We start from the raw sequence: 19,410 nt of genomic DNA, 5'->3' as shown, positions 1-19,410 counted from the left end.
GAATCCTTCGCCGAGGTGCCGCCCAACTCCAACTGGAGCCGTCCGTCTCCTGACTTTCCGAGAGACTCACGACGGCGATTGGGCGGGAGGGCGTGAAAGCTCGCCTCCTGCCGGAGAAGGCGCTCTGCCATTGGTAGCTGGCCGGGGCTGACTGACACTTCGCCCGTGAGGCGACTCCGCGTCTCTTCGCCTCGGTCGTTCGCCACGGAGGGGATGGAGTCGCTCCGCGTCCAGCGGCTGCAGCCGGGCGTCGGCGGGACTCTTCGCTCGCTGCGGCCCGGCGTGACGACTGGAGGGCTTTCCTCGGCCGCCTCAGCGCCGCCTCTCCCGCCGCCCCCGCCGCCGCTCGGGCTGACGCTCACCTTAGGGCCGCCGCCGCCCCCTCCGCCGCTCCCGCCCTCCCTCTTGCCTGGGGTGACGGGCGGCAACAGCGGTGGCAGCCCCCCGGGAGTTGCCGGGGGCCCTCCCGCTGTCCTGAGGGAGGCCGTGGAGGCCGTGGTGCGGAGCTTCGCTAAGCACACGCAGGGATACGGCCGCGGTGAGGAGCCGGGACCCTCCTGCCGAAGGCCGGCTCCCCCTCAGCTTTGCCTCCTGGGTGGGGTCGAACGGGGAGGGAGGAGGGAGTCTGGAGACACCTTAGATACTGGTAGTCCTCCACTTACGACCGACAGAGAGAGAATGAGAATTTCCATTGCTGAGCAAGACGTTTTGTGGAGGGTGTTTTGCCCCATTTTGCAACCTTCAGGGTGTCCAGCAAACCTGGAAATCAGGGAAATATCGGAAATCGGTGGTTTGGGAAATATCAGGGAATTCGTGAAAAAAACAGAATAAATCAGGGGGGGAAACACAAACTATTAACATGTTTAAAAGTCAGGGGGAAATCATGTTTTTTTTTAAAAATGGATCTCGCTGCCTGGCAGAGTCAAGCAAAAATGAGCATAACTGTGGCAACAACATGCTTCCTCAGCTCAGAAATATCAACCGATATTTCTCCACGGCTTAGCCGTTTGGTATGGCATCATCTACAACCGAGCTTTAACTCGCAAGTTACAGGACAATGTCAGGGAAATATCAGGGCATTTCAAAATGCTTTCCCCTTGGACACCCTGGACCTTTCTTGTTGCCGTTGTTAAGTGAATCCCTGCAGTCATTAAAGTGAGTCACCCGGTGGTTAAATTAAACCTGGCTTCCCCTTTTGACATTGGCTACTTGGAAGGTCTCCAGAGGGGAGGACGGAGGACGTTGCATCCCGTCAATAGATATGTCAATAGATATAAACCGGTTGACAAAGCCTCCAAATTTTGATCCCTTGGCCGTGGGGGATGCTGCAAGGATCATACATGTGAGGGGGGGGGAGGAGGATTAGCCATTTGTTTTTCACTGCTGTTGTAACTGGTCACTAAACGAATGGCCAGGGTGGGGCAGTGGTTAGAGTGCAACACTGCAGGCTACTTCACCTAACTGCTAGCTGTAGTTCATGAATGATTTTAAATGTTCTTAGGGTTTCTAAAGACTTTTTAGCTATATTAATTGGATTTTTAGATAAGTTTACTGTATATTGTTTTGATATGTTGTGAGCTGCCTGAGTCCTTGTAGAGGAGCAGTATACAAATCCAATAAATAAATAAGTAAGTAAGTTCAAATCTCACCACCAGTTCCAGATTGACTCAGCCTTCCATCCTTCTGAGGTGGGTAAAATAAGGACCCAGATTGTTGGGGGCAAGAGGCTGAGTCTGTAAACCGCTTAGAGAGGGCTGTAAAAGCACTATGAAGCAGTATGTAACTCTAAATGCTATTGCTATTGTAAGTCATGGACTACCTTTAATGGCTTTAGTAGCCTTAGAGAAGTGAGAGCAGGGTGGAATGGGACAACTCAGTTGCAGCACGATTCAACAATTCAATTTAATTATTTTAAATATTTTTTAAAAAATACTTTAGTTTTTGTCATTCCCATTTTATTTTGCCTCTCCTTTGGCATTCTTTCTTTAATGATTCAGTGACTATTTCTTGGATATTAGTGTAAATGTTGTCCCATGGCAAGTGGGCTCTGGTGAGTTGTCTCACAGAGAGTTGGCATGACGAGTTGTCGTAAACCTAGAGCAGCGGTCACTGCTTTATTTATGAACCTCTGTGCCTCTGAACATATGCAAAATGTTTTTCTCTAGTTTGTTATGCTGCTGCTTTTTCCCCCCAATAAATTTTATTTATATGTTTTTCTTTAACATAAATGGGTGCTTAAGAAACTGTGTATTGTATGGGTAAATACCGGTATGTATATTATAAATAATAGTAACAATATTTACTTGTATATAGTGGTATTTCTGCAACTTCTAATTTCTACCTTTATTTAACCATTTGTAAAACAAATCCCATGTTAAAAATATTCTGTATCTTCTTTATCCTTTATCTTTAACATTAACCTATCCATTTCTGCAGTCTAATATTTTTCATTATTATGTTTTTGTCTGTAGGAATTTCTTAATTTTTCTAATAGTGTACAATTACAATTCTTGCTGCTGTCAGCACATATTAAATAGGTGTGCTGCACTTCTGATCATGCAAGGAACGTTTTTCTGAACATAGGACTATCAAATGCGGAGATCATTCTCCTGAGATAGAAAATAGGATATACTTCATTGTTGGTGATAAAAGCGCAGAGATTAGAGTAGAGGGTAAGCATGTATTAATTCACTCTTGTCAAGTTGATTTATCGGCGAACATATGTCAAGGTGGTGAACTCTTCTTTGTAGTTGTTTTTTTTTAAGAGGACCATCTCTGCTGTTTTTTCTGAAGATTGCAGAAAGTTGGCCTCTATAATTGAGGTTTCTTTTAATTTTGTATTGTAATTGCATGTTTCTTTTTTTGGCAGGCTTTTTGATGCAACTCTGTGCTTCTGAATAAAAGCTTCTGTTTCTGTCAATCTGATGGGACCTTGCTTCAATAATAGCACTTCCATGCAAGCCATTGCATTATTGACTTTGTGTAGTTTTTCTATTTTATTATGTTTTCATGATTATGACTAGTAAGGAAGAGACAATTTACTCAATACAAGATTACTTGGCTAGAGCAGTGTTTTTCAACCAGTGTGCCATGGCACACTAGTGTGCCGCGAGACATGGTCAGGTGTGCCGCGAAGCTCAGAGATAAAGAAAGCAAAAGAGAAAGAAAGAAAGCAAGAGAGAGAGAAAGAGAACAAGAGAGAAAGAAAGCAAGAGAGAGAAAGAGCGAGAGAGAGAGAAAGAGAACAAGAGAGAAAGCAAGAGAGAGAAAGAAAGAAAAAGAGAACAAGAGAGAAAGAAAGCAAGAGAGAGAAAGAGAACAAGAGAGAGAGAAAGAGAACAAGAGAAAGCAATAGAGAGAAAGAAAGAAAAATAAAGAGAATGAGAGAAAGAAAGAAAGCAAGAGAGAGAGAAAGAGAACAAGAGAGAAAGAAAGCAAGAGAGAAAGAGAACAAGAGAAAGAAAGAGAGAGAGAAAGAGGGAGGGAAGGAGAGAGAGAGACATAGAGGGAGGGAGAGAGAAAGAGAGCAAAAAAGAGAGGAAGGAAGAGAAAGAAAGAGGGATGGAGAGAGAGAGAAAGAAAGAGGAAGGACAGGAGAGAAAGGAGGGAGAAAGAAATCGAAGGGGAGGAAGAGAGAGAATTTTTTTGTTCAAACTTTTTTTAACACCCCCCCCCCCCCCCGCTCAATGTGCCCCAGGGTTTCATAAATGTAAAAAATGTGCCGCGGATCAAAAAAGGTTGAAAATCACTGGGCTAGAGGAATGTGTGCAATCATAACATATAGAGCCACGGGGCACAGTGGTTAGAGTGCAGTAGTACAGCTACTTCTGATGCCTGCCAGCTGCCAGCAATTTGGCAGTTCAAATCTCACCAGGCTCATGATTGATTGAGCCTTCCAGTCTTCCAAGGTGGGTAAAGTGAGGACCCAGATTGTTGAGCCTGATAAACTGCTTAGAGGGGGTGATAAAGCACTGTAAAGTAATATATAAGTATAAATGCTATTACTATCTAATGGAGAGGCTGCATCTCAGGCATAAAATTGCTGTTATCCATACTTTAAAACATGATGGACAACCATGCGAGAACTGATAAAGCATCCCAAAAATTTCCACATTGGGCTCAAAAAAATCAGGTGTGAATTTTTTTTGATCGCTAGAAGAGGTTAAGCTTACCAGGAAGTAGGTTGTGGTCTATTTTGTCAAATGCCTTACTGAAACCCATATATACTATGTCCACTACATTTTGCTGGTCAACTAATTTAGTCACTTTGTCAAAGAATGAAATAAGGTTTGGCATGATCTATTTTTTGACAAACCCTTGTTGGCTTCCTGTTATAACTTTGCTTGCTTCTAGGTGTTTGCCGTTCTGTGGCTTGGTTATCTTTTCCAGTATCTTCTCAGATATTGAGGTCAGGCTGCTTGGTCTCTAGTTTTTTGAAGATGGAAACCAGTTAAAGGAGTGAATGGCTTTAACTTCACCATCAGCATAATTTATGAACATTTTTATTTATATTTGCAACCACACAAAAATTATACCAGCTAAAACATAATATTTTAGGGGTCTAATAATTTAAACTCTGGGACTTCATGCCTGAAAGGTTTGTGTATTTTCAGTTGGAAAAAGGAGGCTTAATCTTTCAGAATTCTCTATTAATAAAATCTTTTTCTCAAAGTAGCCTTATTGTATGATAGCCTTCGTTTCTGTTTATACTTGGCTGCAAGAAACCATGTTCAAGTTTAGAACATGTTTGGACTGCAAACTATTTGTTTTGGAATTCTGTAGTTCTCTCAAATTATTTTCTCAAAACCTATTTGATTGTTTTAAGAATAGAAGATATATTAAAGTGCTTTATATGATTGTAAGGAGAAAAAACTTCCACTGTTTTCATATTGAGGTCATTGGCTATAATTGAGTGGCTGTTATTGGGTAGCATCCCAATGGAGGCTGTTTTGTACATTTTTAAACAGTAAATGTTTGGCAGGCAGTCCGTAGTTTAGCTTGCTTTTCTGGTTCCAAAAAGCCTGCAAGGACATATGGAATCACTTACTCTTTCTTCTTATATACGCAAGTCATGTGTGTCATACGCAAGGCAAAGACCAGAGTTTGGGACCAAGAGAGTAAACAATGTTTATAAATAACACCGTTTGACTTCTGACTGTAAACATTTGCACTTTGGTAGCAAGCAGTGTAGAAAAGAAATGCTTTTCTTCATGAGCATTTTTAGATTACTATTATTTGTGTCAAAGGCTTTCTTGCTTCACATGGGAGATCTTCATATATGGAGGAGCTGTACTTTCCAGCTAAAGGATAGTGTTTCTTCTGTTGCTTAGGATTCATAAATATTTAGCATACCGGTAATCCTCGACGTACGGACACAATTGAGCCCAAAATTTTGCAGAAGGTCAAATGGCACTGGAACAAATGACTTATGACAGCTTTACACACTTAAGAACCATTGCAGCTTCCTCGTGGTCACACGATCAAAATTCAAATGCTTGGCAACTGCTTCGTGTTTATGAGGGTTGCAATGTCCTAGAGCAGTGTTTCCCAACCTTGGCAACTTTATTTGGACTTCAACTCCCAGAATTCCCCAGCCAGCAAATGCTGGCTGAGGAATTCTGGGAGTTGAAGTCCAGATATCTTCAAGTTGCCAAGGTTGGGAAACACTGTCCTAGAGTCACGTAATCCGCTTTTGCGAGCTTCTGTCAAGCTAAGTCAATGGGAAAGCCAGGTTCACTTAACATGATCCTTGTTACTAATTTAATAACTGCAGTGATTCACAACAGTGGCAAGAAAAGTCATAAAATGGGGCAAAACTCACTTAACAAATGTTTCACTTAGCAAATGTTAACAAATGTTTCACTTAGGGATTTTGGGCTCAATTGTGATTGTATGTTGCAGACTACCTACATGTCCAGCATTTTCCAGTTCATTCATTTTGAATTTTCTGTTTGGTTCTAAAAGGCCGCACTAATATCTTCTAGTTACTTATTCCAAAATTGTAGTGTCTGTGTATAAATTGATTGTAAAAGCTGTGTAGACATCTTAAAGTAGTGTCTTACACTATAAGTAGTCTTTGACTTATAGCCGATCACTTAGCAACCATTGCAAATTATGATGAACTTCCCTAGGGCTACTTGCAACCTGTTATGACAGTGAACCCAATTGTGGTTGTAAGTTGAGGACTACCAGTATCTGCAATAGCTCTCTGGATTCTCCAGTTGCAGCAGTGATGAGGAAAGCTTCAGGCTGCAGATGTGTGTATAAATAATTGTTGATATTCTTACAGACTCCTTTTCTATTTTCAGTCAATGTTGTTGAAGCACTCCAGGAATTCTGGCAGATGAAGCAATCACGTGGTGCTGATCTGAAAAATGGCGCTCTGGTGGTTTACGAGATGGTCCCATCCAACAGTCCTCCTTACATTTGCTACGTTACGTTGCCAGGAGGGAGCTGCTTTGGCAGTTTTCAGGTTAGATTGTCTTACTTATGGAATCTTAGACTTGAACCATGAGGTGGCCTAGAGGTAAATAATAATAATAATAATAATAATAATAATAATAATAATAATAATAATAATAATAAAAAAAAACAATTGCTGCCAATCTGCCTTCCATTGAGGACCTGTATACTGCACGAGTCAAAAAGAGGGCGGGAAAAATATTTACTGACCCCTCACATCCTGGACACAAATTGTTTCAACTCCTACCCTCAAAACGTCGCTACAGAGCACTGCACACCAAGACAACTAGACACAGAACAGTTTTTCCCGAACGCCATCACTCTACTAAAGAAATAATTCCCTCAACACTGTCAGACTTTCTACTAAATCTGCACTTCTATTCTACTAGTTTTTCTCATAATTCCTATCACCCATTTCCTCCCATGTTGACTGTATGACTGTAACTTGTTGCGTATATCCTAAGTTTTTTATTAATATTGCTTCTTCATTGCTTATTTGACCCCTATGACAATCATTAAGTGTTGTACCACATGATTCTTGTCAAATGTATATTTTATTTTATGTACGTTGAGAGCATATGCACCAAGACAAATTCCTTGTGTGTCCAATCACACTTGGCCAATAAAATTCTATTCTATTCTAATAATAATAATAATAATAATAATTTATTAGATTTGTATGCCACCCCTCTCCAAAGACTCGGGGCGGCTCACAACAATAACAAAAACAATATAATAGTAATACAAATCTAATATTTAAAAAGTATATATAAAACCCCAACAATTAAAACCATACAACACATGCATACCAAACATAAAATATAAAAGCCTGGGGGAGGTGTCTCACTTCCCCCATGCCTGGCGATATAGGTGGGTCTTGAGTAATTTGCGAAAGACAAGGAGGGTGGGGGCAATTCTAATCTCCGGGGGGAGTTGATTCCAGAGGGCCAGGGCCGCCACAGAGAAGGGTCTTCCCCTGGGGCCCGCCAAACGACATTGTTTTGTTGACGGGACCCGGAGAAGGCCAACTCTGTGGGACCTAATCGGCCGCTGGGATTCGTGCGGTAGCAGGCGGTTCCGGAGGTATTCTGGTCCACTGCCGAATGGGAGGCAAAGATTTTTGCCTCCCATTTGGAAAGTTGAGAGTTCAGTCCTAGGCAGCGGTAGATGTTTCTCTATCCGGGCACAAAGACAAAATATCTGCTGTGAACTCCACGTAGGCCTCAGGAAGGGCATCTGGTCAGTAAACACTCAGCTCCATTTTTTCACCCAGACCTCATCCTGAAACAAGGGATTATAGCAGTGGTGGGTTGCTGCTGGTCCAAACGGGTTCTGCTCGCTGAGCTGATGCGATGGGAATCAGTAGGAAAAGTAAGTGGAACCCACCCCTGATTACAGGGTCATAAAAATAAAAACTAAATCATGGAATCTTAGTCAGGTGGAATTGATGAAAATATCTTTAGTTTTGGACAGCCATTCTTTTCATGAAAAGACAAGCTATGAGATGCAGTAATATTCTGTACTGTAAAGGTGAAAAAATACAATGTGGGTGCCACCTTTAACTGCATAATATTAGCAATAAGTTTCAGGAAAACTATAATCTCCAGTCATTCCAAATCCTGAGCTTAACAGTTAGAACCTAAAGCAGCAGAGATTTGGCGATAAATTATGTCTTTTGTGGGATTTTAAGCAGCCATCCAGAATAAACAGGAATGTCTGATCCCTTGGAAATAGCACTGGGTCTTTAGAATCAAATACCTAGTTTGGTTTTTAATTAATTGATTTTGCTGACAAATATTATTGTGGCTTTTCCCCCTGTAAACGAACGTGCTGACTTTTAGCATCGGGTGAGGTTCATTCTTTCTAGGATGCTGAGCATTCAAACCTGCCCGATAGTTGCAGCCTATCAAAGAACAGCAATTCTGCAGTGCCCTTTACAGCACAATTTAGGGATAACCTTGTTAACTTACCCTGATATTTTCCGTTTTTATGTCTACCTTGTATTTTTCCCCAACCTCACCTCAGTTTTGTCCAACGAAAGCGGAAGCCAGGAGGAGTGCTGCAAAAATTGCACTGATGAATTCAGTCTTCAATGAGCATCCATCCCGAAGAATCACGGATGACTTTATTGAGAAAAGTGTCCTGGAGGCTTTGGCATGTTTCAACGTAAGTGCTTTTGAAATTCGGAAACAGTTGTAGGAAAAATTCAAAAATCTTTAGGAATCCTTCTGGATTATTGGTAAGGCCTCTAAACAGCTCTCTAGGTGTGTAATGAAAATAAGTAGCTTAACCATTGTTGTGTACTTCTCCTAGTTATACACGTGTGTACATATTTACCCTTGGCCCTTTCAATATCTTTTTTGTATGCCTAACAACTTTCCTTTTGCATTGACAAAACTTTTAGAATCGGTTTTCTCCTGCCTAACAGTAATTGAACCTGCAAGTTCATTTGAATGTTGTGACGATCATAAAAGTGGCAATCATGACTGTCCACAATTTTACTGTGGATGCTGCAAAGTCCCTGATGAAGACAATGTCTTCAGAGGGGCTGAGAGCAACCCAGCCGTGTGGGATCACTTACGAACGCGAATCCTAGAAAGAAGACTTGGACACATTTTCTCTTTGGGTGAAGTGACATAGAAACATAGAAACATAGAAGTCTGACGGCAGAAAAAGACCCCATGGTCCATCTAGTCTGCCCTTATACTATTTTCTGTATTTTATCTTGGGATGGATATATGTTTATCCCAGGCATGTTTAAATTCAGTTACTGTGGATTTATCTACCACGTCTGCTGGAAGTTTGTTCCAAGGATCTACTACTCTTTCAGTAAAATAATATTTTCTCATGTTGCTTTTGATCTTTCCCCCAACTAACCTCAGATTGTGTCCCCTTGTTCTTGTGTTCACTTTCCTATTAAAAACACTTCCCTCCTGGACCTTATTTAACCCTTTAATATATTTAAATGTTTCGATCATGTCCCCCCTTTTCCTTCTGTCCTCCAGACTATACAGATTGAGTTCATTAAGTCTTTCCTGATACGTTTTATACTTAAGACCTTCCACCATTCTTGTAGCCCGTCTTTGGACCCGTTCAATTTTGTCAATATCTTTTTGTAGGTGAGGTCTCCAGAACTGAACACAGTATTCCAAATGTGGTCTCACCAGCATTCTATATAGCGGGATCATAATCTCCCTCTTCCTGCTTGTTATACCTCTAGCTATGCAGCCAAGCATCCTACTTGCTTTCCCTACTGCCTGACTGCACTGTTCACCCATTTTGAGACTGTCAGAAATCACTACGCCTAAATCCTTTTCTTTTGAAGTATTTGCTAACACAGAACTGCCAATACAATAGTCAGATTGAGGATTCCTTTTCCCCAAGTGCATTATTTTACATTTGGAAACATTAAACTGCAGTTTCCATTGCTTTGACCATTTATCTAGTAAAGCTAAATCATTTACCATATTGCCGACGCCTCCAGGAATATCAACCCTATTGCACACTTTAGAGTCATCGGCAAATAGGCAAACCTTCCCTACCAGACCTTCCCCTATGTCACTCACAAACATATTAAAAAGAATAGGACCCAGAACAGACCCTTGTGGCACACCGCTTGTAACCTGACTCTGCTCAGAATACTCGCCATTCACAACAACCCTCTGGTGTCTATGCTTCAGCCAGCTGCAAATCCATTGAACTATCCAGGGATTAAGTCCAATCTTCACTAATTTATCTATCAGCTCTTTATGTGGAACCGTATCAAAGGCTTTGCTGAAGTCCAGGTAGGCAATATCCACGGCACCACCTTCATCCAACACCTTTGTGACATAGTCAAAGAAATCAATGAGATTAGTCTGACATGATTTGCCTTCAGTAAAGCCATGCTGATTTGGGTCCAATAAGTTATTGTTTTTTAGGTGCTGATTTATCCTCTTTTTCAGTAGAGTCTCCATGACACAGTATAGAGTTGTGTACCTCTTTTTATTTGGGAGCATAAGCAAATGGGGATAATTACACGTACACGTCAAGTGATACACAAACATCCAATAACATAACTTCAAACATGACATATCTATGAGTCCTTCCTTTCCCCCAGATACCACAAATCAATTTCCTTGAAACTTTTCCTTTGAGCAAATGTTTCTCACACCTAATTTCTCTGAAGCCTTCTGCCTTATCACAACCAATCTCCTTTATCACAGTCCTGTTTTTGCTTCAGGCAATGTAAATCTCCCCCTTTGATCGTATAACGTCCTGTCTGGAGTGATGTAAACTTGTTTATCAGTGAGATGTTTATTGAGCCAGTTGTTTCCCTGTTATAATTCACCAGAAATACAGACTAAGCAGTTAGTACCATCCTATCCTGGCTATAATAGAACCAGGGTAAGCAGAGCATTTTTATGCTAGAGGTCCAGATATATATGATATAATCCTATTCTAACATTTATGCTATACAGTACTGCAACATTTTACAAACTTTTTTGTGTTGGTCATTAAGGAAACATAGCAACAGCACTTAGACTTATATACTGTTTCACAGTGTTTTAAACTCTCTAGGCAGTTTACAGAGTCAGCACATTGCTCCCAATAATCTGGGTTCTCGTTTTACTGACTTCAAAAGGATGCAAGGCTGAGTCAACCTTGAGCCAGGCAGGATCGAACTATTGGCAGTATTCACCTGCAATACTGCTTTCTAAGCACTGTGCCACCATGGCAGTCATTAAGCAGATGCTGTGGTTGTAGTAGACTATAGCAGTGTTTCCCAACCTTTTTTGAGCCGCGGCACATTATTCATGTTTTCAAAATTCTGGGGAACACTGAAGGGGGGGGGCGGGGGGGCTAAAGAAAAGTTTGGACAAAAAAAAAATCTCTTCCTCCATTTCACTCTATTTCTCCCTCCCTCTTTCTCTCTCTTCCTTCCTTCCCTTCTTTCTCTCCATCCCTCTTTCTTTCTTTCTTCCTCTCTTTTTTGCTCTCTTTCTCCCTCCTTCCCTCCCTCTATGTCTTTCCCTCTCCCTCCTTCCCCCCTTTCTTTCTCTCTCTCTCTTGCTTTCTTTCCCTCTCTTTCTCTTGCTTTCTTTCTCTCATTCTCTCTCCCCTCCTTTTTCTCTCTCTCTCTTTCTCTCTCGTTCACCACGCCAGCAACAGAGAGAAAAAGAAAGAGCGAGAGAGAGCCGGAGAGAGAGTGGAGTGCGCAGCAGCCATCAGCCTCCTCGCCCTCCCAGACGTCCCCAGCGCCCGGCCTCACGCCGCCTCCCGTTAGCCCGGCCGAAAGCCACACAGTCCCGGACTCCAGGATCGCTTGCTTCTCCGGCCAGCGCGGCGCTTTCCTGGGCAGATGGTTTTGCTGACCGGAGAAGCGAGCGATCCGGGAGTCCGGGACTGTGTGGCTTTGCGCCATGAAGAGAAAACGGCAGCAGGGAAAAGTCGGCCGTTTTCTCTTCATGGCGCAAAGCCACACAGTCCCGGACTCCCGGATCGCTCGCTTCTCCGGTCAGCAAAGCCATCTGCCCAGGAAAGCGCCGCGCTGGCCGGAGAAGCGAGCAATCCGGGAGTCCGGGACTGTGTGGCTTTGCGCCATGAAGAGAAAACGGCCGACTTTTCCCTGCTGCCGTTTTCTCTTCATGGCGCAAAGCCACACAGTCCCGGACTCCCGGATCGCTCGCTTCTCCGGCCAGCGCGGCGCTTTCCTGGGCAGATGGCTTTGCTGACCGGAGAAGCGAGCGATCCGGGAGTCTGGGACTGTGTGGCTTTGCGCCATGAAGAGAAAACGGCAGCAGGGAAAAGTCGGCCGTTTTCTCTTCATGGCGCAAAGCCACACAGTCCCGGACTCCCGGATTGCTCGCCCCAAGGCAGGAGGCGGCGGAGGAGAGTGGGCGGATCAGGCGGGCAATGGGGCAGGGCGGAGAAGCCAGGGGCGCGTTTGGCCGGAGGCACCGTGGGGAGGCAGGGGCAGGGAGGTGCGGCAGTAGGTGCCTCCGGCCAAACGCGCCCCTGGCTTCTCCGCCCTGCCCCATTGCCTGCCCGATCCGCCCACTCTCCTCCGCCGCCTCTCGCCGCGGCACACCTGACGATGTCTCGCGGCACACTAGTGTGCCGCGGCACACCGGTTGGCAAACGCTGGACTATAGGAGACAACCACGTGGCGTAGACACCGTCAGTTTGGAGTGTTGATGTTCCTGTAAGACACATAAGAACAGGCTCTAATTAAAATTATCTGGTCCCAATTCGCTTTGACCATTAGTAGTTCAGATTCATGCATATCAGTAGCATAAAATAAATTTGTAGTACAGTATTATGAATTCTATCATGGCTTTTAACGTCTGACAATTGTTAAGTGAACTTGTAAAGTTCATTAAGTTAACTTCAAATCCAGGTTGTAATTTCTTTTGAGGGGGGTTGTCAGTTATATCTTTGGGTGCTAAGCAATCAGTTTAAGCACTCTGCCACAGCCCTATGGAACTGTCATTTATTTATATAACTAGCTTCCAAAAACTGCAGCTCTGTGAAAACTCTTCTTAAAGTAGGAATCCTTCTTGCATAAAAAAGATTATCTTTTTATTCTAATCCAATCTAACCTACAATGTTTTGTCTTTCCAACAGGGCAACAGAGAGGAAGCAGATAACCCAAGTACTGGTATTGGTGCTTTCCGCTTCATGTTGGAGTCCAACAAAGGGAAATCCATGTTAGAGTTCCAGGTATTCTTAATTGGATTATGCAGTCCAGACTTTTGCTACTAAAACCTAAACTATTGCCTTAATTTCGAGTAACTATTGCCTTAATTTCGAGTAACTGTTTGTGAAGAGAAAATGCAAAATGTGTAGGAGAGGTGAAATTGGCACAGGAATGTAGTATTGTTAGTGTTCTTCCTAATCTGTTGACCAACATAACACTCTGAAACATCATCAGATATCCTAAGATTAAAGCCGGTTGCAGTGCCTTTATAATAAATGCTTAAGGAATTAACGGTGGATTCATTTCCTCCCACTAATGACTCTATGACTGTAACTTGTTGCTTGTACCCTTACAATTGTATCCTTATGATTTATATCAATCATAAGGATACAACTGATATAAGGGTAACAATTTTAGCCTTACAATTTATATTAATATCGATTGTTTCCTGATTGCTTATTTGTACCCTATGACAATCATTAAGTATTGTACCTTATGATACTTGACGAACATATCTTTTTTTTTAAGGAGCACTGAGAGCTTATGCACCAAAGACAAATTCCTTGTGTGTCCAATCACACTTGGCCAATAAAGAATTTGATTCTGTTCTATTTGATGGTAAACTGAGAATTTGTTTATCAGAATTAGATTTTTTTTAAAGGTGCGGGGGGGCTGGGAACCTCCATGTATTGTTGAATGATGAATCATCCAGTAGTTTTTATGTTTACAACCTGAAGGGCAAATTATTGTGTGCGATAATCACAAATTCAAGACTCAAGGGAAGATGGAACGGCTTTGGGAACGCCTGGTAATGTTTTGTCTGCCGATAACAATGCTCAAATTTGTCCTGCTTTCTTTGGCAGGAACTGATGACAGTCTTCCAGCTGCTACACTGGAACGGTAGCCTTAAAGCCATGCGAGAGAGGCAGTGTTCACGACAGGTAGGTTTGTTCAAAGGACCTGCAGTTATTTGTGCCTGTAGCTGTCAGTGGACAGAACCCGAGGTCCCTTTGGGCATTGCTGAACATCTTTGCTATTAGCTTCCTGAACTCAGTACCACCTGGAGGGCCTCCTCCCTCTGTTTTAAAGCCGCACCAGAAGCCGCTTTGGTCTCTGTGGAAAACAAAGTAACAGATGAGAGATTCTTGTGGCTTGGAGAAGTGTGTGAAATTAAGAAACTGCATTTTTTTTTAACTCCCTCTTTAAGCCGGAAGAATCTGAAGTTGAACTAGTTCTTTGTCAATCCTTGATTCAAATAAAGATTGAGAATAGGCTGGACTGTGCGGAGATGGATAAATTGATGAAAGTAATAAAAGAAAAAGATGAAACGGAATATTATTTAATATGGAACAAATGATATAAATGGCTAGAGGATAGGAAAATAAAATATATACAATAGTGATGACTTTGAAATTAGGAATATTGGCAAAAGGTTATTAAATATGTCCTACATAAATATATATATGTATGTACTGTATATATGTATGCATGTGTATATATATATGTAAAGTAATATTGATATAATAACAAAACATAGTATGTAAGAAGCAGTATAAATATTATGTAAGGATTAAGGGAACCATAAATATATAAACATAAACAAGAAGGGGAAGAAAATCTAAAATATGGATATACACTGATATAGAACTGTTGTAAAATGGAAACTTTTTTCCTTGTATGTTTTTGTTTTTGTTTTTTTTAATAAATAAAATTTGTTTTTTTCAATAAGTACAAATTATTTTTTAAAAAAGAGAATAGCAACAATGAACAGGTAGTCCTTGACTTACAACAGTTTGTTTAGTGACCATTCAAAGTTACAGCAGCACTGAAAAAAAAAGAGCTAGGACTATTTTTCAGAGTTATGACCTCGCAGCATCCCCATGGTCACATGATCAAAATTCAGAGGCTTGGCAACTGATTCATATTTATGACCTTTGGAGGGCCCCAGGGGAGTCGTGTGATCCCCTTTTGCAGCCTTCCAAGAGGCAAAGTCAGCGGGGAAGACAGGTTCACTTAACCAACTGCATTGGCTAACTTACCAATTGCAATGTTTCACCTAACAACTGTGGCAAGAAAAGGCGTATTAAAATGTCTCACTGGACAATAGAAACTTTGGCCTCAATTGCAGTTGTAAGTTGAGGGCTACCTGCACTTTACTGACAATAAAGCAGTTAAGAGATTAGAGCAGGCAGGATCTGCTGGCTAAGGCACAGAAACACTGTGGTTAACTTTCTTTTTTCCCCTCCTCTCCCCTCCCTTCTGTATTCAATCACTGTCCATTTGAAAACCCTCAATTGTTGTTTTGGAAACAGGGCCCCCAGTGTGGGAGCCTTTCCCATGGCCACATTCCTTTTGTTGGCCTTGTGCTTGTGCCCCTCATCTCAGGGGCAGGCTCTGCTTCACTCCCAAGCCCTCCCCAAGCACGCACATTCCAGTCTCTTTCCCCCTCCCCCCAATTCCCACCGTTGCTATGCCAGGCTGGCAAAAAGGCAAAACGAAGCAGCAACGGCCGCAGAATGGTAGTCGTGATAGTCACTTGCTGTTCCAAATTTTCCTCCCAGTTATATAAAGGAAGGTTTATAGTATGAAGCCGTCTGCCTGACTGAAGAGAGATTCTCTCAACACTGTCAAACTAGAAAAGAAACGTCGTTAAGACGGGGGACAACTCACGTAACAAAAGAAGAGAATATAGAATAGGAATAGGAATAAGATAGAAGAATAGAATATATACTGCCCCCAAAAAATAAAGGGAATACTCAAATAACACATCCTAGATCTGAATGAATAAAATATTCTCATTGAATACTTGGTTCTGTACAAAGTTGAATGTGCCCAACAGACTGTGAAATTGATTGTCAATCAAGGTTGCTTCCTAAGTGGACAGTTTGATTTCACAGAAGTTTGATTTACATGGAGTTATATTGTGTTATTTAAGTACAGTGTTCCCTCGATTTTCGCGGGGGATGCGTTCCGAGACCACCCGCGAAAGTTGAATTTCCGCGAAGTAGAGATGCGGAAGTAAATATACTATTTTTGGCTATGAACAGTATCAAAAACCTTCCCTTAACACTTTAAACCCCTAAATTGCAATTTTCCATTACCTTAGCAACCATTTAGATTATTACTCACCATGTTTGTTTATTAAAGTTTATTAAAAAAAATATTTATTAAAAGCAGACAAAAGTTTGGCGATGACATATGACGTCATCGGGTGGGGAAAAACCGTGGTATAGGGAAAAAACCCTTTTTGAAAAACCGTGGTATAGACTTTTCGCGAAGTTCAAACCCGCGAAAATCGAGGGAACACTGTATTCCCTTTATTTTTTGAGCAGTGTATTTACTAAGTCTGTACTACTATTACTACTAGTTTTTTCTCATCATTCCTAGCAACCATTTCCTACCACTTATGACTGTATGTCTATAACCTGTTGCTTGTATCCTTAAGATTTTTATTAATATTGATTGTTTCTTCTTTGACCCTTATGACAATCATTGTGTTGTACGTCATGATTCTTGACAAATGTATCTTTTATTTTATGTACACTGAGAGCATCTGCACCCATGACAAATTCTTTGTGTGTCCAATCACACTTGGCCAATAAAGAATTCTATTCTATTCTATTCTCGGCTGGTTCTGGTATCTGGAAGACCTCCTTTCCCCCACTCATTCACCTCCTCTTTCTTCCCTCGGCAGGAGGTGCTGGCACACTACTCCCATCGTGCTCTGGATGATGATATACGGAACCAGATGGCAACGGATTGGGTCAACCGGGAGCAGAACATCCCAGGGGCCCTTTCCAGAGAGCTGGCCTCGACCGAGCGTGAACTGGACGAAGCTCGGCTAGCTGGAAAGGAGCTGAGGTTTCACAAGGAGAAGAAAGACATCCTGATGTTGGCTGCTGGCCAGCTAGGAAACATGCATTCCTCCAACTGCTAGGACCCACGTAGCTCTTTCTCCTCCCTATTAACTACTCTCTCTCCCCACAACAGTTTGCCGAAGAAAGGAAAGTTACAAATATGAAGAAGCCCCATGTGCAGGCCCCAATTTTTCCCGATTTTTATTGTGCAATGTGATGATGTTTGAGTTTGGGAGACTTTTAGTGCAGAATTTGAAAATAATCTTAATGGCCTTAATTTTTAGTTCTAAGTGAAAGGTATCCTCCTATTAGGGAAGGAAACCTGAATTAACCTTTTCGAGGGGGGGGGGACCCCATCGAGTTTGTTCAGAACTCGGCTTCGATTCCAATCACCTGAATTGTGTCATTGAACAAGCCTCCAATGCCTCATTTTCCAAGAAAAGGACCAATTGCGCACTTTTTAAAAAAAGGATTGTTGAAAATTCTGTATAAATTTTATACTTGGACCTCTGGTTATCTTTCCACTCTGCTGACAAACTTTTTGTAGAACATGCTTAAAAGGTAACGTGGGTTTTTTGGGTTTTTTTTGGAGAAATAGACCTTTGCTCAAATCTCGATTCTATCCAGGTATTGTACAGACATCAGTATTAAGTAGAAAAATAACACTGACATAGAAGAATGCTAGTGTTTGTTATTAGTGTATAGCAGGGATTCCCAAACTTGGCAATTTTTAAGATTTGTGGACTTCAACTCCCAGCAAAGCTGGCTGGAGAATTCTGGGAGTTGAAGTCCACAAGTCTTAAAGTTGCCAAGTTTGAAGACCTCTGGTATAATGCATTGATATATGCTACGCAGATGTGTACCTACAGTTAAAGTAGTTTGATATACACCATCTTTTCTTACCACTTGTAAGTAGAGCACTTAAAACACCCTGTTTCCGTTATTGTCTAACCATCAGTATTCTATTTTAACTGGATTGGCCGTCCCTCTTTTTTTCAGTGCCACTAACTTTGAACAGTCCCTACACTACTGTTGTAAATCAAGCACTACCTATATTGACCATGACTTAATTTTATGTTGTTGTTGTGTTTAAGGTTTACTTTCAAAGTCTTAAGACACATTAGGGCAGGGGTCGCCAACCTTGGCAACTTTTAAGTCTTGTGGACTTCAGCTCCCAGAATTCCTCAGCAAAGCAAAAGTGGCGGAGGAATTCTGGGAGTTGAAGTCCCCAAGTTTTAAAAGTTGTCAAGGTTGGATACCCCTGCATTAGGCAATGTTGGTCTGTTCCATGCCAGGCTAGTTTGGTTCTTTGCTGCTGTTTTTTTTATCACAAACTTCAAGCCCTGATCCGGTACAAAAATTTGGCATAATAGATCTCTTGAGCTTTCAAGCCTTCTTAAGGTAAATGGAGCAATTTGCAAAATGTGGACTGTTCCAGTCTATGATTATAGCAAAGGTTTGATTGATTGGTGGATATATTAGCCGGTGATCAGCGGACGCAAGAAAGTGGTTGGATGGGTTTGGATTTTGTTTTTTGTTTTGGTCTTCATGTCTTCAATATCTTGCCATTTGTATACATAGAATAATAAAACAGTATCCTCTTTTTTTTATATATATATATATATATTTATATATTTTATACATAGCTATTGTGTACACAATGTTTAAAGCATTTATAAAGCTAGTTTATAACTAAATTCTTTGAAGAAGGATGAATACATGAATTTCTCCTCTATTGTTCACACTAGTCTGGCCGACTGGTAGGTTACTACAGTGGTGAAATCCTATTTTTTTAAACTACCAGTTCTGTGGACGGGGCTTGGTGGGCGGGCCAGGGGAAGTGTACTGCAAAAATCTCGATTCCCACCCCACTCCAGGGGGAGGATGCTGCAAAATTCCTCCCCACTCTCTGGGGTCAGCCAGACATGGTGTTTGCCGGTTCTCCGAACTTGCTGGATTTCATCCCTGGGTAACCGTATTCGGGTTATTTCTCTTGCCTGAATCTATCCAGAGACTGGAGTCTGAATATGTCTTAGTTTTCACATGACCCAAAATGTGAATACTGTACTTTGCTTCTGCTGCTGATTTTTTATCTGTAACTATGGATAATCTCCAGATTATTTGTTCTGCAGTATTACCTAGCATACTCTCCGACGCGGCTTGCTTCTTTCATGATTTGTGCGTTCAGGACTTTGTATGTAATGCATAGTTTTTGTGTAATAAACAGGATTTGGGAAAAGTTCTTCCTCTTGTTCATTCCACTGTTTGGAAGTGAAGCCGCCATCTATGATTTTACATTTTTTTTAAAAGTTTTATTTATTGAATGTTGCAAATTAAAACACAATAATTTTAACAGATCTTTACCCATTTCCTTATTTTTCTTGTATTACAGTTTTATAAACAGTGTATTTC

At 41.6% G+C, this 19,410-nt stretch overlaps 1 protein-coding gene across 1 annotated transcript; it reads left to right on the top strand.

The window, feature by feature from the left end:
* Positions 1 to 74: 74 nt before the first annotated feature.
* Positions 75 to 19,240, top strand: LIX1L (limb and CNS expressed 1 like). The gene is made up of 6 exons (XM_070766683.1): positions 75 to 538; positions 6,309 to 6,472; positions 8,488 to 8,628; positions 13,069 to 13,164; positions 14,005 to 14,082; positions 16,836 to 19,240. The coding sequence occupies exons 1-6, from the start codon at positions 214 to 216 to the stop codon at positions 17,076 to 17,078; spliced, it is 1,047 nt and encodes a 348-aa protein (XP_070622784.1). The 5' UTR covers positions 75 to 213; the 3' UTR covers positions 17,079 to 19,240.
* Positions 19,241 to 19,410: the final 170 nt, after the last annotated feature.

This window comes from Erythrolamprus reginae, chromosome 13, assembly GCF_031021105.1.
Source record: "Erythrolamprus reginae isolate rEryReg1 chromosome 13, rEryReg1.hap1, whole genome shotgun sequence".
Lineage (NCBI taxonomy): Eukaryota > Metazoa > Chordata > Lepidosauria > Squamata > Dipsadidae > Erythrolamprus > Erythrolamprus reginae.
The sequence above is the reverse complement of the archived record's forward strand: the minus strand, read 5'-3'. Positions and strand labels throughout refer to the sequence as shown.

Bases quoted from the DNA above. Each gene is read 5' to 3' on its own strand.
- LIX1L (XM_070766683.1), top strand. From the start codon at position 214: ATGGAGTCGCTCCGCGTCCAGCGGCTGCAGCCGGGCGTCGGCGGGACT. The intron at 6,473-8,487 runs GTTAGATTGTCT...ACCTCACCTCAG, and splicing joins GCTGCTTTGGCAGTTTTCAG to TTTTGTCCAACGAAAGCGGA. The intron at 14,083-16,835 runs GTAGGTTTGTTC...TTCCCTCGGCAG, and splicing joins AGAGGCAGTGTTCACGACAG to GAGGTGCTGGCACACTACTC.